Source organism: Anolis sagrei, chromosome 5 (genome assembly GCF_037176765.1).
Source record: "Anolis sagrei isolate rAnoSag1 chromosome 5, rAnoSag1.mat, whole genome shotgun sequence".
In the NCBI taxonomy this organism is placed as follows: domain Eukaryota; kingdom Metazoa; phylum Chordata; class Lepidosauria; order Squamata; family Dactyloidae; genus Anolis; species Anolis sagrei.
The window spans coordinates 4,405,805-4,432,873 of NC_090025.1; the positions used below are offsets into that span (position 1 = coordinate 4,405,805).

Here is a 27,069-nt window from a genome sequence, read left to right on the forward strand (position 1 = left end):
ACAATAGGTATGCAGATTTGGCCACAGAGGAAAGGCAGGTAGCCATCAGGTCCTCAACCAAGAATCATAGAATCCAAGAGTTGGAAGAGACCTGGTGGGCCATCGTCCAGTCCAACTCCATTCTGCCAAGAAGCAGGAAAATCACCTTCAAAGCACCCCTGACAGATGGCCATCCAGCCTCTGTTTCAAAGCCTCCAAAGAAGGAGCCTCCACCACAGTGAGTTCCACTGCTGAACACCTCTCACAGTCAGGAAGTTCTTCCTCATGTTCAGGTGGAATCTCCTTTCCTGTAGTTTGAAGCCATTGTTCCGCATCCTAGACTTCAGGGCAACAAAAAACAAGCCTGCTTCCTCCTTCCTATGACTTCCCCTCACATATTTATACATATTCCTCTCAGCCTTCTCTTCTGCAAACTATACATGGCCAGCTCTTTAAGCCACTCCTTATAGGGCTGGTTCTCCAGACCCTTGATCATTTTAGTCACCCTCCTCTGGACACATTCCAGCTTAGAGTCAGCATCTACCTTCAGTTGCGGGGCCCAGAATGGGACACTGTGTGATTCTAGGTGTGGTCTGACCAAGGCAGAATAGAACATGGGGAGCATGACTTCCCTGGACCTAGACACTAGACCAGGGGTCTTCAAACTATGGCCGGGGGGGGGGGGCAGATACGGCCCTCCAAGGTCATTTCCCCAGCCCTCGCTCAGGATCAACCTAAGTCTGAAACGACAACAACAACTATCTTATCTCATCAGCCAAATAACAACAACAACAACAACTTTATTTACACCCCGCTACCATCTCCCCAAGGGACTTGGTGCGGCTTACATGAGTCCGAGCCCAAAGTGCATCAACAGTAAAAGCAATAAGAAAACAATCAATACAACAGTTAAAATAAATCTCATAAACAAAAGTAAACAATTAAACAGTAACAATAACAACAAGCATTAAAAACCTATGGCTGGGCCAAATGCAATAATTAAAAAATTAAAAAATAGCAGCCAAAAGCAGGCCCACACTTCCCGTTTAAATACTAATGTTTATATTTGTTAAAACTGTTACTTCATTTTAATTATTGTATTGTTTTAAAGTGTTTTTTGCACTACAAATAAGATATGTGCAGTGTGCATAGGAATTCATTAATTTTTTTTCCAAATTATAATCTGGTCCTCCAACAGTTTGAGGGACTGTGACCTGGCCCTCTGTTTACAAAGTTTGAGGACCCCTGCACTAGACCCCTATTGATGCAGGCCAAAAATTATTTATTTATTTACAGTATTTATATTCCGCCCTTCTCACCCCGCAGGGGACTCAGGGCGGATTACAGTGTACACTTATATGGCAAACATTCAATGCCAATTAGACATACAGCGTATATAGACATACACAGAGGCTATTTAACTTTTTCTGGCCGCCAGGGGAGCTGTCGCTTTCATCGTCCATCTGCGACGCTGATGAAGTACTTCCTCATTCCCCGCATACTTTTGCTGGAATGCTTTGCTGGAGTCTTTTTTATGGCCTCATAAATTAGTTAATTTAGCCCCCCCACACAAGGTGGTACCTAATTTTCCTACTTGACAGATGCAACTGTCTTTCGGGTTGCAAAGGTCGACAACAGGCTACACAATTGGTTGGAAATCCACTCCAACCCGGGCTGGCTTCGAACTCATGACTTTTTGGTCAGAGTGATCTTAATGCAGCTGACACTCAGCCAGGTGTGCCACAATCCTGGTGCAATGCCCAGAATGGGACAAATCCCATTGACCTGACAAGAAGAGCCTGAGGCTGGCCCTTCCTCCGGTCTGCCCTCTTAGTCTCTTAGAGGTGAAGCCATATTTGCAGACAAATGACCTTTCTTGCCCCTCCCTGCACCTGAAGCTGTTCCATACACTCGCACAACCCAGGAAAAACAACAATACCATGTTATGTTCTAGTTGTGAAGCTGTTGGTGGCTGGGGAAATGCAATGAGCATGAGCAGCTCTGAAAATGGGAGTCCAGCTCTTCCAGTTCAGAGGGCATGCCTAGAGGTCCAGTGGTTCCTCTGTCACATCATTGGTCTGTTAGCTACTCTAGCAAAGGAATGAAAGACAAGAGAGAGCCTACCTGTTGGCTGCTTCCAGGTGGAGGTGGATGGCTCACCTTGGCCTCGCAGACTTTGAAAGTGGCAGTCCAGCGGGGTCTCTGTGGGTCTTTCCCGACTCCCTCTGTTCCTTCCGCTGCATGCGCCTGAGGCCTCCTGACACGCATGTGCCAGTCCCCTCTTGCTTGCCCTCAGGGCCATGCACCTTGATGCTTTGCATGAGGCACTCACCCGATCCTGGATCTGCCGCCTCTCCCTCTGACCTTAATGGCACATGGAGGAATCTGTGATGTCCCGCGGAGCGTGTGCCGATGTCCCCTCTGCGGTGCTCTTGCTGTCATCTCTTGGCTTGTGTGTTTGTTTGTGAGTCTGCCACGTTGTCACACCTGCCCCCTTCCCGGGGGGACTTCTCGCGCCGTGTCCAATCTCCTTGGGAACAAAGGTGCTGTTGCGCCCGCCTTCTTCACCCCCTTGGGAAGAGTGGGGAGGATGTTTTCTGGGGTCTCCTCTCATGGCAGCTTTTCCTTCTGTTCCTGCATTTATCGGCTCCCCAAAATGTCTGTTGTTGTTTTGTGGAAGTGCTGAATTTGGCCCCAGCTCTGCTGAGGAACCTCGACCAGTGTGTGTTTTAAAATCAAGGCTCAGTCTGGAAGAGCCGAAGGTGACAGTAGGTAAATCCTGTTTGATGAGATTAGGGGGCTCCTTCCAGCCCTGTCCAGCCCAGCCCAGCCCTGGGATTCAGGCTCAGCCGCTAATCGGGTTATGGGCTCCCTCCCTCCGGCTGCGTTTCTCAGTGTGACAGATGGCCTCGGTGGTCCCAGTGGGAGACCCCTGCAAAGGGCCTCCTGCCACCCCCTCCCTTTGCTTGACCCGCCATCTGCCTGGTCTCTGTCCTCTGGAGGGGATGGTTGCGCGCCTGTTGGGGAGGGGCTGGCAGTCTGTTCTCTGAGGGTGGGACCCCCCTCTCTGGGCTTTGCACACTAAATGCCCCCACTGTTTTCTACACACAGCCCTTGCAACAACAACAATTCTTTATTGATTAGTCAATTTTGACCATATCAAAAATGCAAAACATACAAGACATGCACACTTGCCCATACACAGCCCTTGCAGTGTATGCAGCCTACGTACAACATACACTGGCCAGAACCAGCATGGGCAAAAGTCAGAAGTGCTTCAGTTCATAGGGTAACAGGTTGCCTGGAAGTAAACAGGTGCCATGTTTATGAGCTTTGATGGGCTGGACCACTCCGCAAGGTGTTAGGTTTGCTTAGGCCTTTCTTTGACTTGGCCCCTGCCCCACAGGTCAATGGAGTCGGTGAGTGTCAATGGAGTGTGAAATTGGACCACACGCTGGTTCCACATCCTGTGCAGAGGGTCCATGGGCAGCCTTCCTACAAGGCATGAGCATGACTTCCTCTCTGCTTCGCATGGCTTCCCAATAGGAGAGATGATAAACAGATCCTCTCCTTCGTAGCCACTGATGGTGTGTGGTATCATAGAATCAAAGAGTTGGAAGAGACCTCATGGGCCATCCAGTCCAACCCCATTCTGCCAAGAAGCAGGAATATTGCATTCCAATCACCCCTGACAGATGGCCATCCAGCCTCTGTTTCAAAGCTTCCAAAGAAGGAGCCTCCACCACACTCCGGGGCAGAGAGTTCCACTGCTGAACGGCTCTCAGAGTCAGGAAGTTCTTCCTCGTGTTCAGATGGAATCTCCTCTCTTGTAGTTTGAAGCCGTTTTGTGTCCTAGTCTCCAGGGAAGCAGAAAACAAGCTTGCTCCCTCCTCCCTGTGGCTTCCTCTCACATATTTATACATGGCTATCATATCCCCTCTCAGCCTTCTCTTCTTCAGGCTAAACATGCCCAGCTCCTTAAGCCGCTCCTCATAGGGCTTGTTCTCCAGACCTTTTATCATTTTAGTTGCTCTCCTCTGGACACATTCCAGCTTGTCAATATCTCTCTTGAATTGTGGTGCCCAGAATTGCACACAATATTCCAGATGTGGTCTAACCAAAACAGAATAGACTGTTTGACTTGGCCCCTGCCCACAGGTCAGTGGAGTCAGTGAGTGTCAATGGAGTGTGAAATTGGACCACACGCTGGTTCCACATCCTGTGCAGAGGGTCCATGGGCAGCCTTCCTACAAGGCATGAGCATGACTTCCTCTCTGCTTCGCGTGGCTTCCCAATAGGAGTGATGATAAACAGATCCTCTCCTTCGTAGCCACTGATGGTGTGTGGTATCATAGAATCAAAGAGTTGGAAGAGACCTCATGGGCCATCCAGTCCAACCCCATTCTGCCAAGAAGCAGGAATATTGCATTCCAATCACCCCTGACAGATGGCCATCCAGCCTCTGTTTCAAAGCTTCCAAAGAAGGAGCCTCCACCACACTCCAGGGCGGAGAGTTCCACTGCTGAATGGCTCTCACAGTCAGGAAGTTCTTCCTCATGTTCAGATGGAATCTCCTCTCTTGTAGTTTGAAGCCATTGTATCATCCTTTAAGGCTCTCTAGGTGTGCACCATCTTGGGCTAGTAGGAAAAGGTGAAGTTTAGCGTAATAATAATAATAATAATAATAATAATAATAATAATAATAATACTTTATTTGTACCCCGCTACCATCTCCCCAAGGGACTCAGTGCGGCTTACATGAGGCTGAGCCCAAACACAACAATGCAAGCAATAATAACAACAATACAAGCAATTAAAAAACATAGACAATAACATATACAACATTATCAATAAGACAACACGCAATTAAAAACAGTGGGAAGGCCAAATGTAGAATTAAAATTGGAAGTGATGCTGGGACATGGACGAAAAGGTGATAGTGGTGTTTGTGGAAGGGCATACGAGCAGACCTAAAGAAATATAAAGTGCTTTGGAGGACAAAGTGCTATGGGATCATTATTCCGAGAAGGCACACTGGAACAGCCACGTCTTCAAGCTCCTCCTAAAGACTGCCAGAGTTGGGGCCTGTCTGATGTCCTTAGGAAGTGAGTTCCAGAGTCGAGGGGCCACCACCGAAAAGGCCCTCTCTCTCGTCCTCACCAAACGCGCCTGCGAGGCTGGTGGGATCGAGAGCAGGGCCTCTCCGGATGATAGAAGGGATTGTGTGGGTTCGTATATGGAGATGTGGTCACGCAGGTAGGCAGGTCCCAAACCGTTCAGGGCTTTGTAGGTAAGAACCTGCACCTTGAATTGGGTCCAGTGAATGAATGACAGCCAGTGGAGCTCCTTGAACAGGAGTTATGGGCTGTATGGGGAAACCTGGCCCCATGCCGCTATCCTGAATCCGCTTCAGTGCCACTGACCCTATTAGTTTTGGGCACTACAACAGAGGAGATTTGCCCCTTCCTCTGTCCACCTTCTCTGCTGCAGCAAATATTATGAGCTGCAGCGGTGCATTGGGTTAAAACCTTGTGCTGGCTGACCTGCATTTCGAATCCGTGAGATGGGGTGAGCTCCCGTCTGTCAGCTCCAGCTTCCCATGCCGGGACGTGAGACAAGCCTCCCACAGGATGGTAACATATCCAGGCATCCCCTGGGCAACGCCTCTGTAGACGGCCAGTTCTCTCACACCAGAAGCGACTTGCAGTTTCTCAAGTTGCTTCTGACATTAAAAAAAGCATAACGTTGTGCTCCTCTAGCCTGCCTGTCCTTTCTCATCCCTTCTTCAAAAGCAAGAGCTCAAATGTTTTCTGCTTGGAGGAGTCTGATGCCCTGGGCTGCAGAGGAAAGGGCTGCTGAAGTTCCTCTTGCTGAAGCCTGTGTGGAGCATGAACATGGTGCACGGCTTGCTGGAGGCCAGGAGTGCCCAGCCAAGGCTTTCTTCCCCCCATGACTGGAGCTGGTCCTGTTACCCAATGCTCCCTGGGCTCCTGGCTCTCTCCCCTCCACAGCTGAGGCCGAGCAGCTGGGGTCTCCCTTGGGAAGGAAGGGGAGGAGGGCCAAGGGGAGCACTGCTCTGGATCCAGCCAAGCCCCACCTCCTGCTTGTCTGCCTTGTCATGGACCCGGATCAGGGTTCTGCGTAGCTCTTTCCTCCGCTCCATGGTTAAGTGAAGTTCAACCCGTGAGACCAAAACAAAGGGGTTTCTGCAGATTGGGTTGCTGAAGGATGCCTTTATGACACATGTGGGGTGCGTTCTTTTTGGAGTGCAAGAACCCACACGACCCTCTGAAGGGAGGCTTTTCATGATGACTTTGTCTGAAGGATGAAGGCTGTGAGCCTGCCTCTGACGAATGGTGAAGGATCCACACAGGGCCAAATCCAAGCAGCCCAGTAGCTGCTCCCCTCTGCCTTCCTGAGGGCACCTACCCGTTTTGCAATGGAATTTGTAACTGTGTGTGTTCAGCGTGGGTGGATGTGCTTCTGCTCCTGCACAGGGCCGCGGCCAGCGGATGTCCTGAACCCGGTTGCTTAAGCCCTTAATGGTATTGGAGAGCTGCTTGCTTTGCCCAGGGTCCAGCCCAGATCAACCTCCCTCTCTTCTTTGCAAGGGAGACCCTGAGGGACCCCCCCCCAAAAGTGGTGGTGGGGCTCTAGAGTTATGGAAGGGGACAAGTTATTTGCTGGACAAGGAGACCTGGTGGAGCCCCTTTTCAGGCAGTAACTAGGAAGGGAGGGAGGGAGGGAAGGAAGGAAGGAAGGAAGGAAGGGGGGAGGGAGGGAAGGAAGGAAGGAAGAAAGGAGGGAGGGAGGGAGGGAGAGGAGGGAGGGAAGGAAGGAAGGAAGGAGGGAGGGAGGGAGGGAGGGAGGGAGGGAGAGGAGAGGAGGGAAGGAAGGAAGGAAGGAAGGAAGGAAGGAAGGAAGGAAGGAAGGGAAGGAGGGAGGGAGGGAGGGAAGGAAGGAAGGAAGGAAGGAAGGAAGGAAGGAAGGAGGGGAGGAAGGGGAGGGAGGGAAGGAAGGAAGAAGAAGAGAGGAGAGAAGGAAAGAGAGGAAGGGAGGGAGGAAGGGAGGAGGGAGGGAGGGGAGAGAAGGAAGGGAAGGAAGGAGGGAGCAGGGAGGGAGAGAGGGAGGGGAGAGAAGGAAGGAAGAAAGGAGAGGAGAGAAGGAAAGGAAGGAAGGAAGGAAGGAAGGAAGGAAGGAAGGAAGGAAGGAAGGAGGGAGGGGGGAGGGAGTGGAGATAAGGAACGAGGGAAGGGGAGGGAGGGAGGGAGGAAAGGAAGGAAGGAGGGAGGGAGAGGAGAGAAGGAAGGAAGGAAGGAAGGAAGGAGGGCGGGAGAGAGGGAGGGAAGGAAGGAAGGAGGGGAGGAAGGGGAGGGAGGGAAGGAAGGAAGAAGAAGAGAGGAGAGAAGGAAAGGAAGGAAGGAAGGAAGGAAGGAAAGAAGGAAGGAAGGAGGGAGGGAGGGAGGAAAGGGAGGAAGGAAGGGAGGGAGGGAGGGAGGGGAGAGAAGGAAGGGAAGGAAGGAGGGAGCAGGGAGGGAGAGAGGGAGGGGAGAGAAGGAAGGAAGAAAGGAGAGGAGAGAAGAAAAGGAAGGAAGGAAGGAGGGAGTGGAGATAAGGAAGGAGGGAAGGGGAGGGAGGGAAGGAAGGAAGGAAGGAAGGAAGGAAGGAAGGAGAGAACGAAGGAAGGGGAGAACGAAGGAAGGGGAGGGAAGGAGAGAAAGAAGGAAGGGGAGGGAGGGAGGAAAGGGAGGAAGGAAAGAAGGAGAGAAGGAAGGAAGGAAGGAGGGAAGGAAGGAAGGAAAGAAGGAAGGAAAGAAGGAAGGAGGAAATGAAGGGAGGGGAAGGAAGGGAGGGAAGGAAGGAAGGAGGGAGGGAGGGTAGAAGGAGGCAGGGAGGGGAGAGAAGGAAGGAAGGAAGGGGAGGGAGGGAGGAAGGAAGGAAGGAAGGAGGGAGGAAGGAAAGGAGGAAGGAAGGAAGGAAGGAAGGAAGGAAGGAAGGAAGGAAGGAAGGAAGGGAGGGAGGGAGGGAAGGAGCAGACGCCTCATTAGCCAGGCAGACAGAAGGCGTTGCTAAGTGACGAGAGGAGCACCGCCCCGGGAGGGTCCCCAGCCACAGCAGCAGCAGAGCATCCTTCTCGCCCCTTCTCTTGAGCAGGAGAGGCATCCTCAGTGCAGCAGGCAGGCAGGCAGGCATCGGTGCCAGTGCCTGGATCCGGAGTGGCCCGCCTCACGCTTGGAGGAGCCTGGAGAAGAAAGGGAGGGGCTGTTGGAGTAGTGGTGATGTAATGAGCAGCTGGGCGGTGGTTGGCGGCCTCCGGGCCAGGAGGAAGGGATGTGCGGCCGGCCCCCGGCTCCTCCAGTGCTGCTGCTGCTGGGATGCTCCCGGGCTCTAAAGCCCCAGTGATCCGCCCAGGACCTCAGAGGAGGAGGAGGCGGAAGAGGAGGAGGAGGAGGAGAAGCCACCGCTGGATCCTCGGGTCAAAGACGACGACGACGACAGAGCTGCAGCCATTTGCAAGAGCTCCAGAGAGGCTGTGCCGGGGAGGAGGAGGAGGAGGAGTGCGGCATTGTTGTGACCGGATGGTCTAGTCTTCCACCTGCCTCTTGCTCAATCTCTCTTTTTCTCCCTGTCTTTCTCTTTCTCTCTGCCTACCTGTCTCTTCTCCGCTTTGCTCCGTCTCTGTCTTCTGCAACCATGAAACAGGCCGCAACCACACGGAAGGTACAGTCTCAGGGGTCTGTCGCCGTTGCCGTTGCCTTTCCATCTCGTCCGAGAGTCGTTTCCTCTTGAGTGCTGAGCTGTCCAGGGAGGGATGCACGCCCAGGGGCATGGGGAGGCTCCTGAGATGCTTGACTCCAAGGCGACATGCTTGCGTTTCGATGCCTCTCGTTGCGAGTTCGAGTTCCCTTTCCTCCTCATTTCCATGTTGTTGCATGCAATATGTCTCTAACTCAGCTGCATGGGTGAAGGCCAGTGATGTGACCAGCGAGGCTCCGGAAAAGTTGCATGTTGCCGGCTCCCTTCCTCCTTTCCCTTCCCTGATCAGCCATTTTCCCTTGCTTCTCATACTCTAAAGCCAGAGGTCTGGACCCCTTCTCTACTCTAAAGGCTGCTTGTCTTGGGGGGAGGCACACCTGTCAGATTGGCAGGTGCCATTTCTGGGGTCTCCTGTGTGCAATGTGAGATCCGTGATCACTTAAGAGGCAAACGTGCACGTCTTTTGCCGCATTGGGAGCACTGCGTAGCCTTGTTTGAGAGATGAGGGTGAAATCCTCTAATCCTGGGCATCTGGAAGAATGCTGATGGTTTACCTTGTGGCTTTTGAAAGTTCCTAACTTGGAACCTGGCCTCAGAGGGAGCTTGTTCTTGAGCTGCCCTTGTCCTGGTCTTCTGGCAGGGATGGGAAACCCACATCTGCTTCTGGAACGGAGCAGCCTCCGTCCTCCTCATGGACAGGGATGGAGGAAGCTCACTCTCTGGATGCAGGGACCACTCTGGCTTCTACTTCCATATAGAGCAGTGGTTCTCAACCTGGGGTCCCCAGATGTTTTTGGCCTTCAACTCCCAGAAATCCTAATAGCTGGTAAACAGGCTGGGATTTCTGGGAGTTGTAGGCCAAAAACATCTGGGGACCCCAGGTTGAGAACCACTGATATAGAGTGACTGTCCTGGAAGAGGCTCCTTGTGGCAAGGCCCAGTGTGAGGCCAAAGAGGGAGGAAAACATGGTCCTTTGACCCTTGGAAAGTTCTCTCCATTTATCTGACCACAAGGACGGTCCGAGAGCCATGGCAGGCAGGGATGCTGCAGGTGAGGAGCGAAGCATTGAGACCTTTGCTCAGACCAAGGAACCAGAACTAAGTTTGCTTCCATTGCGTGGGAGCCTGCTTATGGGGTAGTTGGGTTTGGCCCATCCTGTCAGGCTCTGTGGATTTCCTCAACTAGATTGCAAGGCCCCGTGTGAGGTCAATGATGGAGGAAAACATGGTCCTTTGACCCTTGGAAAATTCTCTCCATTTATCTGACCACAAGGACGGTCTGAGAGCCGTGGCAGGCAGTGATACTCCAGGTGAGGAGCAAAACATTGAGACCTTTGCTCAGACCAAGGAACCAGAACTAAGTTTGCTTCCATTGCGTGGGAGCCTGCTCATGGGGTAGTTGGGTTTGGCCCATCCTGTCAGGCTCTGTGGATTTCCTCAACTAGATTGCAAGGCTCTGTGTGAGGTCAACGAGGGAGGAAAACATGGTCTTTGGCCCTTGGAAAGTTCTCTCTATTCAGTCTGGCCACAAGGATGGTCCTAGAGCCGTGGCAGGCAGTGATGTGCTGCAGGTGAGGAGCAAAGCATTGAGACATTTGCTCAGACCAAGGAACCAGAAGTAAGTTTCCTTCCATTGCGTGGGAGTCTGCTTCTGGGGCAGTTGGGTTTGGCCCATCCTATACCGCTCTGTGGATTTCCTCAACCACATTGCAAGGCCCATGATCCCTTGGCATGATCCATGGCCCAATTTACCTGTCCAAACGCATCTCTCCATACAAACCATCGAGGACCCTGAGATCACAAGATGATTTTATTGTATTAATTTGATTGTTTTAACTAGTTATAACTGTTGTCGTTATATTGTTGGGCAAGATGGATGGATGGCATCCTTGAAGTGACTGGACTGACCTTGAAGGAGCTGGGGGTGGTGACGGCCGACAGGGAGCTCTGGCGTGGGCTGGTCCATGAGGTCACGAAGAGTCGGAGACGACTGAACGAATGAACAACAACAAAACTGTTGTCGTTATATTATATTTTGTATATTGTATTAAGTGAACTGTTGGGCATCGAATTGTGCCTTTTGTAAACCGCCCTGAGTCCTCCCTAGGGGGTTGAGAAGGGCAGGGTAGAAACACTCCAAATAAATAAATAAATAAATAAATAAATAGCCTGGGGAGGCCCTGCTCTCGGTCCCGCCTTCGACACAAGTATGTCTGGCGGGGACGAGAGACAGGGCCTTCTCAGCGGTGGCTCCTCAGTTATGGAACACCTTCCCTAGAGAGATCAGATCGGCTCCCTCCCTACTAACGTTTCGGAGGCAAGTTAAAACATGGTTGTCGAAGGCTTTCATGAACGGAATTACTGGGTTGTTGTAGGTTTTTTTGGGCTATATGGCCATGTTCTAGAGGCATTCTGTCCTGACGTTTTGCCTGCATCTATGGCAAGCATCCTCAGAGGTAGTGAGGTCTGTTGGAACTAGGAAAGTGGGTTTATATATCTGTGGAATGACTAGTGTGGGACAACGAACTCTTGTCTGCTGGAGCTAGCTGTGAGTGTTTCAGCTGACCACCTTGATTAGCATTTGATGGCCTGGCAGTTGTTTGGTGTGGCTTGTTGGTGCCTGGGGCAATCTTTTGTTGAGAGGTGGTTGGAAGTCCCTGATTGTTTCCCCTCTGTTGTTTTGTTGTTGCAATTTTAGAGTTACCAGTATTAAAAAACTACCAGTATTTTTTTAAAAACCCTCTAAAAATACAACAGCAAAACAACAGAGGGAAACAATCAGTCACGTCTAATCACCTCTCAACAAAAGATTGCCCCAGGCACTGCCAGACCATCAAATGCTAATAAAGGTGGTCAGTTGAAACATTCACACCTAGCTCCAACAGACAAGAGTTCTTTGTCCCATCCTGGTCATTCCACAGATATATAAACCCATTTTCCTAGTTCCAACAGACCTCACTACTTCTGAGGATGCCTGCCATAGATGCAGGCAAAACGTCAGGACAGAATGCCTCTAGAACATGGCCATATAGCCCAAGAAAACCTACAACAACCCAGTAAAACATGGTTGTTTGTGTTTGACACCTGCTTTACTTCCAGGTTGATGTTCCCCCTGAGTCCTTGGTGTGTCTTCTCTGGGTCACTTGGGGTTTCCCACCAGACTTTGACACCCACAGATGGCCATTGATGTTTCTACTGTGTTGCTTGTCTGCTCTTGCAAATCAGGGCCTTCAGTTGCTGTGCATCTTTCCCTATCTGTCTGTAGTAAGGCCTCTGTGTGACACAGGTGTTGGGGTGAAAGGTTCACCTGGGCAGAAAGCGAGGTGGAGTAAATTGGGTTCTCCAGACCATCACATCTCCATCTCAGGGCAGTACCTTTCAGGCTATGCTGGAGATGGGTAACTGGATCAGGGTATTGATCCAGAGAGAGAAAATGAAAGAGTGAGTCAATTCTAGCTCTCCAAATGGAAAAGCACGCCTTGCATTTGTGTCATTACCGACATCCAGAGATGGGGAATATCTCTATTAATTCCAGCCAAATGGTCCCCAAATTGCAGGCATGCTTTTAAGAGCCAGACTTTTCTCTTGGGAAATGTGTCTGTGTGTGTGTGTGTTGGGGAAGCAGCTGAGTTTTGTATTACATCATGATGTTTGCCTTGTGGGAGGCTTCTCTCTTGTTCCCGCATGAGGAGCTGGAGCTGGTAGAGGGAGCTCACCCACCTATCCCCGGATTTGAACCTGCGACCTATCGGTCTTCAGTCCTGCCTCCCACAAGGATGATAAAACATCCAAACATCCTGGCGTCTCCTGGGCAACGTCCTTGCAGATGGCCAATTCTCTCACACCAGAAGCGACTTGCAGTTTCTCAAGTCTCTCCTGACATGACAAAAAAAAAAAGATGTTTGCCTTGTGAACATCTCAGGAAGAAGTAAAAGAAGAGGCACCAACTTCCTTCCGTGTGTCAAGCAGAATTGCTCTGCAATGCACCCAGGGGAGCACTAGCTTCATGCCCCACTCTTGGAAATAATACACTTCAGCTGCTACTTTTGAGGAAACCATATAGTTTCCATGTTAAGACTGTAAAAAGGAAAAGAAGGAAATTAGTCCTTTAAAAAATTAGTTTGAATAGGTGACTTCCGATGTAAAGGTCAACATGGATACTAGCATTGACGGCGGTGTTTATGAATATGCTTCAGAATCCAGGCCCTTTGGGTGGGACGTTATTTATTTATTTATTTGTCGTGTCAGGGCAACCAGTCAATTATATTACATTTCTAACAGAACAAAGCAAACAAACAGACAAAACACAAAATGTGTGAGTTTGGTAGTTGATTAAATGTCCTTTGACCAGTATCTGGCCCCTTGGAACGCCTCTGGTGTTGCCGCAAGAAGGTCCTCCATTGTGCATCATGTGGTAGGTCTCAGGTTGCATTGCAGCAGGTGGTCTGTGGTTTGCTCCTCTCCACACTCTCATGTCGAGGATTCCACTTTGTGGTCCCATTTCTTAAGATTGGCTCTGCATCTCGTGGTGCCAGAGCGCAGTCTGTTTAGCTCCTTCCAAGTCTCCCAGTCTTCTGTGTGCCCAGGGGGGAGTCTCTCATTTGGTATCAGCCATGGGTTGAGGTTTTGGGTTTGAGCCTGCAACTTTTGGACACTCGCTTGCTGAGGTGTTCCAGCGAGTGTCTCTGTAGATCTTAGAAAACTATGTCTAGATTTAAGTTGTTGACTTGCTGGCGGATGCCCAAACAGGGGGTGAGCTGGAGATGTCTCTGCCTTGGTCCTTTCACTACTGGCTGCTACTTCCCGGCAGATGTCAGGTGGTGCAATACCGGCTAAACAGTGTAATTTCCCCAGTGGTGTAGGGCGCAGACACCCCGTGATGATGCGGCATGTCTCATTAAGAGCCACATCCACTGTCTTAGCGTGGTGAGATGTGTTCCACACTGGGCATGCGTACTCAGCAGCAGAGTAGCATAGCGCAAGGGCAGATGTCTTCACTGTGTCTGGTTGTGATCCCCAGGTTGTGCCAGTCAGCTTGCGTATAATATTATTTCTAGCCCCCACTTTTTGCTTGATGTTCAGGCAGTGCTTCTTGTAGGTCAGAGCACGGTCCAGAGTGACTCCCAGGTATTTGGGTGCGCTGCAATGCTCCAGTGGGATTCCTTCCCAGGTGATCCTCAGAGCTCAGGATGCTTCTCTGTTCTTGAGATGAAAGGCACAGACACCCCGTGATAATGTGGCATGTCTCATTAAGAGCCACATCCACTGTTTTAGCGTGGTGAGAGCTCGGGATGCTTCTCTGTTCTTGAGATGTTGCATTTCAATGAGTAGGGTTATAATACTGGTGTTTATGGTGCATAGACTGGATAGCAAGTATACATGACATGTACTTAGCAAAGAGGATGGCTGGAAACAGCCATTCTGTCACCCAGACAAGACCTGAGAACTTCCATTTGGGGTGCTAAGAACTGCCATTTAGGGTGGGGTGGGGGGTGGGTGGGTGGCACAGCATTGGGGTCTGTATGGAGGTCTTGCCCTTCATGGGGACATTTCTCATTTGGGAACAAGGCAGTGGCGTTGTGCCCCCATCCTCTTGGGCATCTCCTTTTGCTTACCTGTGTGCTGCTTCTTGGGGTTCCAGCAAGTGCGTGAGGTGGAGGACTTACATAACAGCATCAAATATTTAGATTTTGGCATTCTGCAGCAGGAAACGCCAGGGTTATGAAATATTCCAGATTGGGGCAAGGAGTGCCTCCTGGGCCTGAGTGTTCAGATTGCCCACTTGAGCAGAAAGAGGCCTTAAAGGGCAACACCTGGAAGGCTGCGTAATGCACCTGCCTTGCTTCTAACTAGATGCTCCTCTTCTCCTTTTCCTTGGTGTTTCCAACCTGGGTCCACCAGATGCCAGGGCAATTCTGGGGGTCACATTGATAGCCCTGGCCAGCCCCATCTGCCCCACATGCCATATCCTTGATCTGAACCTATTTCAGGGGGGTTTCAGACCTGGTTTTAGGAGTTGGGTAACTTTGGTGGCCTTTGCAGGTGATCCACAGAGGAAAGAGGATAGTAGAAATACATCTCTGAGTCCTCATATACCACTCTGAGTCCTCATTGGGGAGATAGGGCGGGATACAAATGGAGTTTATTATTATTTATTATTATGTTGGACCTCTCTGTGGTTGTCCTGGTTGGGGAGATCTTTGCAGGTCTGGACTTAAGTAGACAATCTGGCCGTTCTTCCTTCCCGAAGGAGCTGCACAGAGAGCCATTTGAGCCTGTTTGTCTTCCGGAGTCGTTTCTGTCCTTCCTGCAGTTTAGCAGCTACAGGGATTTGGAGTGCCTTGTCAGCAGAAGGCTGCTTGCAACACCCATCTCTGTTTCCTCCTATCACCTGAGCAGATACTGGTGGCTTAGATGGGAAGAATCTGATCAGGAGGGTTTGGGATGAACAGTCAGTTGTATTGTGTAAAGGGGAGCACTTTGGGGGCCATTCTTGGACCCTACTTTTCACCTGGTCTTGGCCCAATTTAGCCTGGTGCTTCAGTTAGGCCTGTTATTGCATAGGACAGACCACAATTATATCCTAGCCAGATTGCTGCAAGTGACTATTTCTGGACTAACTTGGAGAAGCACCACTGTCCAAACATTCATAGAATTATAAATTGGATGAGACCCGAAGGATCATCCAGTCTGACCCACTGTCATTCAGGATAATACAATCAAAGCCCTCGGGACAGATGATCACCTGGCTTTTGCTTTGAAAACCTCCAGACGTACTTCGGTGATCCCTCGTAGTCCGAGGATGATGGTCCTCCAAATTCGGTGTCCTGGGGGTGGGTTCGTAGGTGGCTATGGAGCCCTATTCTTGACCTGCATCTTCTCCCACAGTGAGGGCATTGGTTTCCAGGTGGGAGGCGGTCTCGGTCGGGGTTGGCTTGCTGCGCCTTCCTCTTGGCACATTTCTCTCTTTCACCCACCATTCGTGCCTCTTCAAATTCTGCAGCACTGCTGGCCACAGCTGACCTCCAGCTGGAGCACTCAAGGGCCATGGCTTCCCAGTTCTCTGTATCTATGCCAGAGTTTTTAAAGTTGGCTTTGAGCCCATCTTTAAGTCTCTTTTCCTGTCTACCAACATTTCCGTACTTGAGTTTGGAGTAGAGCAACCGCTTTGGAAGACGGTGGTCGGGCATCTGGACAATGTGGCCGGCCCAGCGGAGTTGAAGGCGGAGGACCATTGCTTTGATGCTGTGGCCTTTGCTTCTTACAGCGCGCTGATATTTGTCTGCCTGTCTTCCCAAGAGATTTGCAGAATTTTCCGGAGGCAGTGCTGATGGAATCGTTCCAGGAGTTGCATGTGATGCCTGTAGACAGTCCATGTCTCGCAGGCATATAGCAGGGTTGGGAAGACAATAGCTTTATAGACAAGCACCTTGGATTCCCTACGGATGTCCCAGTCCTCAAACACTCTTTGCTTCATTCGGAAAAATGCTGCACTCGCAGAGCTCAGGCGGTGTTGTATTTCAGTGTCGATGTTGACTTTGGTGGAGAGGTGGCTGCCAAGGGAGCGGAAATGATCAACATTTTCCAATGTTACACCATAAAGCTGTATCGCTGGCATTGGGGAGGGGTTGGCTGGTGTCTGCTGGAAGAGCACTTTGGTTTTCTTGATGTTCAATGACAGGTCGAGCTTCTCGTATGCTCCTGCGAAGGTGTTTAGAGTGGCTTGTAGATCTTCTTCTGAATGCGTGTGTGCACCTCCAGAGGAGACTCCACAAGACTCTCATGCTGTAGCGGATTCTATCACTGCTACAGGTCTGACCCTCAGGATGTTCTTCATAATGTTTTGGTGGGACATTAGGAAGAACTTCACTCCAGGAGTGAGTGGCAAATGTATGGGTAGGCTCTGACCCAGGTATCACGGGGCATCTGTTCTTCAGGATCCATCCTGGTTACCACCTTCTTTCTGGGCACATCTTGACAGACCATGGGCCACCCTTCAGACTCTAAGTCAGTGGTTCTCAACTTGTGGGTCCCCAGGTGTTTTGGCCTACAACTCCCAGAAATCCCAGCCAGTGTACCAGCTGTTAGGATTTCTGGGAACTGAAGGCCAAAACATCTGGGGACCCACAAGTTGAGAACCACTGCTCTAAGTGGACTTGGGTCCACTTAGAGGGCCTCCTCCACACTCCACTATTAAAGACTGCCTGTGTTCGTATAAGAAAGCATTTATCTCACCATGTAATACCGCATGCAGTGGTCTCCTTTTTTAGAACAGTTTTCATCTCTTGGTCCTTTATGCTGCCTCAAGTTTGCTTTTCGCTGTGGTGAACCACTTTGGAAGCGCAAATGTGCCGGAAGGGTGGGAGCCTTCAGTTTTCTAAATAACATCCATAATACATGAGTCCTGGAGCCCTCCTGTGCGCCAATGCCTTCCTGGGCATCTACGCTTAATAGCTTCAAGGGAACCAGGACATCCTTGCCAAAATCTTTGTGCCAAGAATATTGAAAGGCTGGAGCCAGGGTGGATGTGTTCTGCAGATGAAGCTAGCGGAGACAATTGGGGTTGCCCCAGAGACGTCCGAGGAGCCACTGGCAGAGTCCCTTTTCCCAGGCTAGTTCCTGGAGACCTTGCCAAGGGACAGACTCAAGTCCCTTTCTCACCCGCCTTGCTCCTTTTGCCAGCAGGAGCTTTTGTGGTAAAGAGTGGGGTTGAGAAGGTTGGGGGCAAAATCTGTCCCGACTTCAGACACCCCTCCTGCCATTGCTTCTCCTCCAGCTTAGCTTCCGAGATGTTGCCAGCCACCAGGTTGGGTGCTTTTGTCATCCCTGTGGTCTCTAGAAGGTTGAGAGGGAGAAAGTAAAGGCCAAAAATCTCTGACCTAATCTTGCATCTGTTGGGTTGTTGTAGGTTTTTTCGGGCTATATGGCCATGGTCTAGAGGCATTCTCTCCTGACGTTTCGCCTGCATCTATGGCAAGCATCCTCAGAGGTACATCCCCTCTGAGGATACTTGCCATAGATGCAGGAGAAACGTCAGGAGAGAATGCCTCTAGACCATGGCCATATAGCCCGAAAAAACCTACAACAACCCAGTGATTCCGGCCATGAAAGCCTTCGACAATACTTGCATCTGTTCTTTCGTGGCGGCCATGCAGCTGCCCAGAACGCAGGCACCACTCAACTGGAAGTCATCTGAAATCAGCGTTGTGGAACTATTTTTGACTGCAAAGCTATCTGGCATTTGCCTGCCCCCACTCCCATCACTGGCCCCGTGAGCTCAGTGGAGCATGTGGACGTTGGCGTCCAAGAGCAGTTTGGAGCAGCCTCTCCCTTTGCTGACAATGGGGACTTTGTCTCCTTCATGCAGCTGTTTTGCAAGAGATGGGGGGGGGGGATTGGTGGGTGGGGTGTGGGCACCATCTCTCTGATCATGTCATCTCCTGGGAAAATTAGAACCATAAGGAAGCAGCTTCTGGCACCAAAGGAAGGCTTCATTGTCTGACACAGATCAGCAAGGCCTTCCAGAGCTACCCTGCTTCTTACTTACTTACTTACTTACTTAGGCGATGAGTAGGATAGTCTTCCATGACCAGTATTCTTGTGGATCCGTAGGTGGCTGTGGAGCCCTATTCTTCATTTGCATCTTCTCCCACAGTGAGGGCATTGGTTTCCAGGTGGACGGCGGTCTTGGTCAGGGTTGGCTTGACGCACCTTCCTCCTGGCATGTTTCTCTCTTTCACCCTCCGTTCATGCCTCTTCAAATTCTGCAGCACTGCTGGTCACAGCTGATCTCCAGCTGGAGCATTCAAGGGCCAGGGCTTCCCAGTTCTCAGTGTCTATGCCACAGTTTTTAAGGTTCACATTGAGCCCATCTTTAAATCTATTTTCCTGTCCACCAACATTCCATTTTCCGTTCTTGAGTTCGGAGTAGAGCAGTGGTTCTCAACCTGGGGTCCCCAGATGTTTTTGGCCTTCAACTCCCAGAAATCCTGACAGCTGGTAAACTGACTGGGATATCTGGGAGTTGTAGGCTAAAACATCTGGGGAAATGAGAACCACTGGAGTAGGGCAACTGTTTTGGGAGACGGTGGTAGGGCATCCGGACAACAGGCCAGTCCAGCGGAGTTGATGGCAGAGGACCATCGCTTCAATGCTGGTGGTCTTTGCTTCTTCCAGCACGCTGACGTTTGTCAGCTTGTTTTCCCAGGAGATTTGCAGGATTTTCCGGAGGCAGTGCTGATGGAATCGTTCCAGGAGTTGCATGTGACGTCTGTAGACAGTCCACGTTTCGCAGGCATATAGCAGGGTTGGGAGGACAATAACTTGATAGACAAACTCCTTGGTATCCCTAGAGATGTCCCGGTCCTCAAACACTCTTTGATTCATTCGGAAAAATGCTGTGCTCGCAGAGCTCAGGCGGTGTTGTATTTCAGTGTCAATGTTGATATCTGTAGACAGTCCTCGTCTCACAGGTAAATAGTAGAGTTGGGAGGATAATAGCTTTATAGACAAGCACCTTGGTATCCCTACGGATGTCCTGGTCCTCAAACACTCTCTGCTTCATTCGGAAAAATGCTGCGCTCGCAGAGCTCAGGCGGTGTTGGATGACGGTGTTGGATGGGCTCTTTTGGATGATGAGCCTACATCCATCCTGGCATGGAGTGCTTTCTACAGAAAGAAGCATGTTCTTTGGTTTTGGGAACAACCCTTGGATTGGGGCCTTCTCCTGAAGACCAGGCTGTGCTTTGGAGATTGTCAACTTCAGAGAAGGGGGTCTAGTCCAGAGGTGCCAGGTTCAGTACCATACCTTTGCTCCAAACCCTGGAGTGATGCTGCCAGTTTGTGTAGGTGCCCTGTCAAGTTATTGCCTCTATCTCTTTCAAACACAAAGCTTCACGTGGCTGCCAGGGATGGTCTGATTCTCAGGGGTCAGAGAAGTTAGCAATGGGTCAGATGCCTCAAGTGTGAACAGAAGTGCCTTGGAAGAGGGTTCACTTGCATGTGTGCAGAGTGCCAGGGTAGCCCTTGCTTTGGGCCAACTGAGATGCAGCCATTGCAGACAAGAAGGGGCCTCCCAATAACATCTAGACCACCTGTCCTGCTTTGAAGATGCTGCACCCTAGAAGCATGTCACGGGTGCAATGAGGAAGGGGACCCCAAGCTTCCTTCGGAGGCACCCCAGACCTGGCAGGAGGAGGGTGGACTGGGCAGTGCTTGGCCTGCATGTGGAACTGTGGCTATTGGGCAGGTGGGTGGGAGGGAATGGGGTGGCATGGCTGACCACTGTGCCACTTCTTGAGCCTGAGGAGCTGATGCGAGTACACTAACCAGCCTCCTGTCTTTCTTGTTTCCCCCTCTGCACTTTGTCCTCCGGCTGCCACTGCCGTTGCTGTCTCCGCCACTGCCGACGCTGTCTGTGTCTCTCTGTGCCTCTCCCCTTGTTTTGACTGTCTCTCCTCCTCCTCCTCTTCCTCCTCTTCCTCCTTCTGCGTCCTTGGCCTTCAGACCACCACCAGGAGGCCCAAGGTGAGAACCCATGAGCTCAGGAGGCTCTCCCACCTTGGGACCAGCACCTCTTCCACCGTGAAGGAATCTCATTCTTTCATCCTTCTTTTGCAAAACATTTAACTTCATTGCTTCCTTCATATTTTTATTTTTTCCTGATTATATAACATGTTTTTTTTATATAACATGTCATATAGCATCACTATTTGTGGTTTAGGTTTGAACCTAGGTCTCCAGATGTCCCAGTCCAACACTCAAAGCACTATATCTGGAGCACAAGCTGCTATTCATTCGTTCGTTCATTCTTTCATCTGTATAAATAAAAATGTAATGTTCGTTTGTGGGATTAACAGAACTCAAAAACCACGGGGGGAATTGACCCCAAATTTGGACAACATACACCTAACAACCCAATCTATGTCCTTCACTCATAAAAACACCGAAAAACACAGCAGAAGGGACTTAAAAATCCCCCAAAAGCTAAATGATGAAAAGCTAAATCACAATACAGAAAAAAAGGAAGAAAGAGGGAGGGAAGGAGAGAGAAAAAAAGAAAAAAAAAGAAAAGAAAGAGGGAGGGAGAGAAAGAAAGAAAGAAAGAAAGAAAAGGAGAAGGAAGCATGGAAGCAAAAAGAGAAGGAAGGAAAAAGGTGGTGAAGGAAGAAAGGAGACAAAGAGGGAGGGAAACAAAAAGGGGGAAGGAAGGAACGTTAGAGAAGGAAGGAAGGAGAGAAGGAATAAAAAGGGAAAGAAGGAAGAAAAGAGGGAGCGAAGGGGGAAGATGTAGAGAAAGGGGGAGGGAAGGAAAGAAGGAAAGAGAAGGAAGTAAAGAGAGACAGCAGAAGAGAAAGAAAAGGGGGAAAGAAGGAAAGAGATAGAGAAGGAAGAAGAGAACGAAAGATGGGAAGGAAGGAAGGAAGGATGGATGGATAGAGGGAGTGAAAGAAGGAGGGAAAGGAGAGAAAGAGGGAAGTTTGGCCACAGCAATGCGTGGCGGGTACAGCTAGTTTATTATAACATTTTAAAACCAGCCTTTGCTCATATTTAAGGATACCATGGGTATGTGCAAATGTTGTAGAACAAAATATCTCAAACTATCAAAATTGAAAACGTATCTGTAAAGTAAATGGTTGTGGAGCAGACCAAACTAGCAGCTTAGAATGCCTTAGTTAACCAAAATGTGTTGAGTTAATATGTAAACAGCCCGATGTTGACGTGGGTTGCAGCTCCCCAGTGGTGTTGCCTCACACCTCTTACCTTCCTGGTCCTTCTCTCCTGGCAACCTGCGGTCCCACTGTTCTTGGGATCAGCGAACAGTGCCTTGTCTTTGTCCAACTTGTTTAAATCCTGTTCCCAAAAGGCAGTATGGATGTTTGTGGACAACTGGGCCCATTGGTTACATTGCAGTTGTTACTCACTTTGTGTGAGATTCACCACCCCTCTGAGGTTGTGTGGCCTGGAACCAACAATTTCCTTCTGGGCAAAGACCCTCCTGACTTCTCACTCTCTCCCCCTTCTCTCTCCATGATCACTTTGCAGCCCACCCGGACGGCCAGTTCGGCAGCGTCCAGCGGCACCACCGGCCTCTCTGGATCGGCCTCGGCGTCTGCGGGCGAGATGAGCAGCAGCGAGCCCAGCACCCCGGCCCAGACGCCCCTGGCCGCCCCAGTGGTGCCCACGCCCTCCTTGGCTTCCCCGGTGGGCCCTCCGGCCATCCCGTCCCCCACCAAGGTGAGTGGGTCCTTTGGCAAGCCCTGCCCTCCTGTGGAGTTGAAGATGCCGTGAATTGATTGCTGTTAGTGGTAAAGTAAAGGTAAAGGTTTCCCCCTGACATTCAGTCTAGTCGAGTCCGACTCTGGGGGTGGTGCTCTTCTCCATTTCTAAGCCAAAGAGCCGGCGTTGTCTGTAGATGGCTCCTAGATCGTGTGGTCAGCATGACAGCATGGAGTGCCATTACCTTCCTGCCGGAGTGGTACTATTAGTCTACTCACACTGGCATGTTTTCGAACCGGCATGTTTTCAAAACTAAAATATGGATCAGCATTTTAACAGCTGAACAGAGAAAAGGAATTAAGATGCTGCAATTTAAAAAAATCATGAGTGGATGGGTAAAGCATGTAGAACTGAAAATTTGGCATGTGGATATAATTCCTAAGGATGTGTATTTTACACAAAAGAGCAATTTTTAGAGTGGAGCTCATCAATGAACAGAGAAATGCCATATGTCAGATACCTTTGGGAGAGAAGGAGGAATGGAAGGAGAGCAGGAAGGAAAGAAAGGGTAGAGAAGGAAGGAGGGAGAGAAGAAGGGAAAGAAGGAGGGGAGGAGAGAAAGAAGGAAAGAAAGAAAGGTAGAGAAGGAAGGAGGGAGAGAAGAAGGGAAAGAAGGAGGGAAGGAGAGAAAGAAGGAAAGAAAGAAAGGTAGAGAAGGAAGGAGGGAGAGAAGAAGGGAAAGAAGGAGGGAAGGAGAGAAGGAAGGAAAGAAAGAAAGGTAGAGAAGGAAGGAGGGAGAGAAGAAGGGAAAGAAGGAGGGAAGGAGAGAAAGAAGGAAAGAAAGAAAGGTAGAGAAGGAAGGAGGGAGAGAAGAAGGGAAAGAAGGAGAGAAGGAAGGAAAGAAAGGTAGAGAAGGAAGGAGGGAGAGAAGAAGGGAAAGAAGGAGGGGAGGAGAGAAAGAAGGAAAGAAAGAAAGGTAGAGAAGGAAGGAGGGAGAGAAGAAGGGAAAGAAGGAGGGAAGGAGAGAAAGAAGGAAAGAAAGAAAGGTAGAGAAGGAAGGAGGGAGAGAAGAAGGGAAAGAAGGAGGGAAGGAGAGAAGGAAGGAAAGAAAGAAAGGTAGAGAAGGAAGGAGGGAGAGAAGAAGGGAAAGAAGGAGGGAAGGAGAGAAAGAAGGAAAGAAAGAAAGGTAGAGAAGGAAGGAGGGAGAGAAGAAGGGAAAGAAGGAGAGAAGGAAGGAAAGAAAGGTAGAGAAGGAAGGAGGGAGAGAAAGAGGGAGCGAAGAAGGGAAAGAAGGAGGGGACGAGAGAAGGAAGGAAAAAAGGAAGGGTAGAGAAGGAAGGGAGGAGAGAAGGAGAGAGAGAAAGAGGGAAGGAGATAAAGAAGGAAAGACAGAAGGGTAGAGAAGGAAGGAAGGAGAGAAGGAGGGAGAGAATGAAATAAAAAAATGAAAGAGGGAAGGAAGGAGAGAAGGAACGAAAGAGAGAAAGAGGGAGGGAAGGAAGGAAGGAAGGAAGGAGAAAGGAAGGAAGGAGACAAGACAGGATGGAACCAAAGAGCAAAGGAAGCAAGAAAAGAGGCAGGTAGAGAAGGAAGAAAGAAGAAGGGAAGGAAGGAAGGAGAGAAAGAAAGAAGGAGAGAAAGAGGGAGGGAAGGTTGGCCTCAGCAACATGTGGCGGCTACAGCTAGTAATAATCATAAATAGTGTAAAATAATAAATATAACAATAACAATAATAATAACAGGGTAAAATACTGTAAATGGAATAATAATAAGAGAGTAAAATAATACATGAAAAAACTAATGTACTAAAAATAATACTAATAACAGAGTAAATAATAAATAACATTGACTCGAGTATAAGCCGAGGGGAGCTTTTTCAGCCTAAAAAGGGGGCTGAAAAATTAGGCTTATACTTGAGTATATATAGTAAATTATAAACATGCATAAAGATTAAAATCAGTTACCTCCATGTTTAAATCAACTGTTTACAACTGTCTCAAATCATCCCTATTGAATCTGGTCGGCAGGGTAAAGTTTCCTCTTGTTGCCTTATTTCACTCGTAGGAGGAGGAGAACTTGCGCAGCCAGGTGAGAGACCTGGAGGAGAAGCTGGAGACCCTCAAGATGAAGCGGAACGAGGACAAGGCCAAGCTGAAAGAGCTGGAGAAGTACAAGATTCAGCTGGAGCAGGTCCAGGAGTGGAAGAGCAAAATGCAGGAGCAGCAGGCGGAGCTCCAGAAGCGCCTGAAAGAGGCCAAGAAGGTGAGCGGGGCTTGGGATGTGGAAGAGCAAAGCTCTCTGGACCTGTGAAGGACCCCGTTGGGTGGACAGAGTTGGGTTCCAGAGCTCACTTGGCCTGCCTAGGTGGGCTTTCTGCCCTGAGGACATGGTCTCTCCCTTCACTGGCAGAATGCAGACTGCTGGGCTCTGGCAGCAACTGTTTTGTACATTCCTTGCTTCCTCCCCCCCATCTCAGACCCCTCCTTGAAACTGACTTGAGGGAAGGTTTCATAGAATCATAGAATCAAAGAGTTGGAAGAGACCTCATGGGCCATCCAGTCCAACCCCCTGCCAAGAAGCAGGAATATTGCATTCAAATCACCCCTGACAGATGGCCATCCAGCCTCTGCTTAAAAGCTTCCAAAGAAGGAGCCTCCACCACACTCCGGGGCAGAGAGTTCCACTGCTGAACGGCTCTCACAGTCAGGAAGTTCTTCCTAATGTTCAGATGGAATCTCCTCTCTTGTAGTTTGAAGCCATTGTCCCATTGCGTCCTAGTCTCCAGGGAAGCAGAAAACAAGCTTGCTCCCTCCTCCTCCCTGTGGCTTCCTCTCACATATTTATACATGGCTATCATATCTCCTCTCAGCCTTCTCTTCTTCAGGCTAAACATGCCCAGTTCCCTAAGCCGGTCCTCGTAGGGCTTGTTCTCCAGACCCTTGATCATTTTAGTCGCCCTCCTCTGGACAGATTCCAGCTTGTCAATATCTCTCTTGAATTTGGCCAAGGAGAGAGAAGCCATGTGCCTGACTTGCCAGCCATGCCCGCCTCTTTTCCGCACAGGAAGCCAAGGAGGCCATGGAGGCCAAGGAGCGCTACATGGAGGAGATGGCTGACACGGCGGACGCCATTGAGATGGCCACTCTGGACAAGGAGATGGCGGAGGAGCGGGCCGAGTCCCTGCAGCAGGAGGTGGACTCCCTGAAGGAGAAGGTGGAGTACCTCACCATGGACCTGGAGATCCTCAAGCACGAGATCGAGGAGAAGGGTGAGGAAGGAGGGCAGCTGAAGGGGGCGAGCGGGAAGCAAACCTTTCTTCAGGAAGGAGGGAGAGAAGGAGTTTTGGGCACTATGATCGCTTGGTCCTGTGGGCTGGAGCCCCCTTGTTACATTCAACCTGCCTCAGTAACGACCAGTGCGGTGTTACTTGCCCGTCTTTGGCTTCACCAGGCTCCTATTTGTGCCAAGTTTGGTCCAGATCCATTATTGTTTGAGTCCACAGTACTCTCTGGGTGTAGTGAACCACAACTCCCAAACTCAAGGTCAATGCCCACCAAACCCTTCCAGTATTTTCTTTTGGTCATGGGAGTCCTGTGTGCTAAGTCTGGTTCAATTTCATTATTGGTGGCGTCCAGATGAACTATGAATCCCAGCAACCACAACTCCCAAATGACAAAATGATAATTTTTTGAGTGATGGTCACTCTTTGGGTTAGTAAGTGTCTTGTGGCCAAATTGTGGCAATTCGTCCAGTGGTTTTTGAGTTAACCCCACAAACAAACATTACATTTTTATTTATATGTATTATTAGTAATAGTACATGTAATATAAATATATAATTATAATATCATATTATTAGTATTATTATTATATTGCATTGCATTACATTATAATATTATAAATATTATATGTAGATACAATATATTATATTACATTATATTATATTATTAGAATAGCACAGGAGACAAGGTGGAACTGTCTTCCTGGCCCTCCCTCTCTTCACTCTGGTCCAGAGGGCGAGGGGTCCCCAGCTGATGACATATGACATATAAAGGATCACTTTACCATAAATACATGTACAGGCCACCCACATCTAACTGGAGCAGGAGACAAGCATGGATCCACCATATCTGTGCAGCCAAGTGGCAGGAAAGTGGGCTTAGGTAGGGGGGACACCTGTCAAGGTGGTCATACTCTTGAGAAAGTTGCGCTGTCCCTCTCACCCGTCACTCTAGGTTCAGATGGTGCAGCCTCCAGTTACCACGTCAAGCAGCTGGAAGAACAGAATGCACGGCTGAAGGAGGCTCTTGTGAGGTAAGGAGGATGAATGGGAGGAAAGGGGGCAGGAGGGAGAGCAATCCAGTGAGTCTCTTCAATCTGTGCCCAGTCCCACCTTATTGACTGAAGTTGGCAGGGGCACCTGGTCCCAGAGGGGCAGATTCACTTGGGCAAGAGCCCTGGGGAGAGGCAGTGGCTCTTTCTCCAACTGGCATAGGAGCTCCTGTCCAGGTCCAATCCATGACTCTGACACTGTTTTGCCTCGAAAGGATGCGGGACTTGTCTGCCTCGGAGAAGCAGGAGCACGTGAAGCTCCAGAAGCACATGGAGAAGAAGAACACCGAGCTGGAGTCCCTCCGCCAGCAGAAGGAGAAGCTGCAGGAAGAGCTGAAGCAGGCCGAGAGGACTGTGGACGAACTGAAGGAGCAGGTTAGCACCCCCCAACCGTTCTTGCCATTCTTCTGCAAGTTCAAAAAATAAATACCGTATATATTCAGGTATAAGCCAACCCAAATATAAGCCGAGGCACCTAATTTGACCACAAAAACTGGGAAAACGGGTTGACTTGAGTATAAGCCAAGGGTGGGAAATGCAGCCGCTACTGGTACATTTCAAAAAATAGATACCAATAAAATTATATTAAATGTATTGTCGAAGGCTTTCATGGCCGGAATCACTCGGTTGTTGTAGGTTTTTTCGGGCCATGTTCTAGAGGCATTCTCTCCTGACGTTTCGCCTGCCTCTATGGCAAGCATCCTCAGAGGTTGTGGGGTCTGTTGGAACTAGGAAAAAGGGATTATATATCTGTGGAATGACCAGGGTGAGACAAAGGACTCTT

At 49.8% G+C, this 27,069-nt stretch overlaps 1 protein-coding gene across 11 annotated transcripts in view; it reads left to right on the forward strand.

The window, feature by feature from the left end:
- DCTN1 (dynactin subunit 1) overlaps nucleotides 1-27,069 on the forward strand; it is a 110,348-nt gene that overhangs the window by 54,071 nt on the left and 29,208 nt on the right. For 5 of the 11 annotated variants that reach the window (XM_060779482.2, XM_060779481.2, XM_060779479.2 and 2 more), the window contains exons 6-12: nucleotides 8,683-8,700; nucleotides 20,242-20,262; nucleotides 21,781-21,972; nucleotides 24,019-24,216; nucleotides 25,018-25,222; nucleotides 26,189-26,267; nucleotides 26,501-26,660. In XM_060779482.2, coding sequence (XP_060635465.2) covers nucleotides 8,683-8,700; nucleotides 20,242-20,262; nucleotides 21,781-21,972; nucleotides 24,019-24,216; nucleotides 25,018-25,222; nucleotides 26,189-26,267; nucleotides 26,501-26,660 — 873 coding nt within the window. The remainder of the gene's footprint in view (nucleotides 1-8,682; nucleotides 8,701-20,241; nucleotides 20,263-21,780; nucleotides 21,973-24,018; nucleotides 24,217-25,017; nucleotides 25,223-26,188; nucleotides 26,268-26,500; nucleotides 26,661-27,069) is intronic. The other 6 variants (XM_060779478.2, XM_067468467.1, XM_060779476.2 and 3 more) reach the window with 3 other exon arrangements.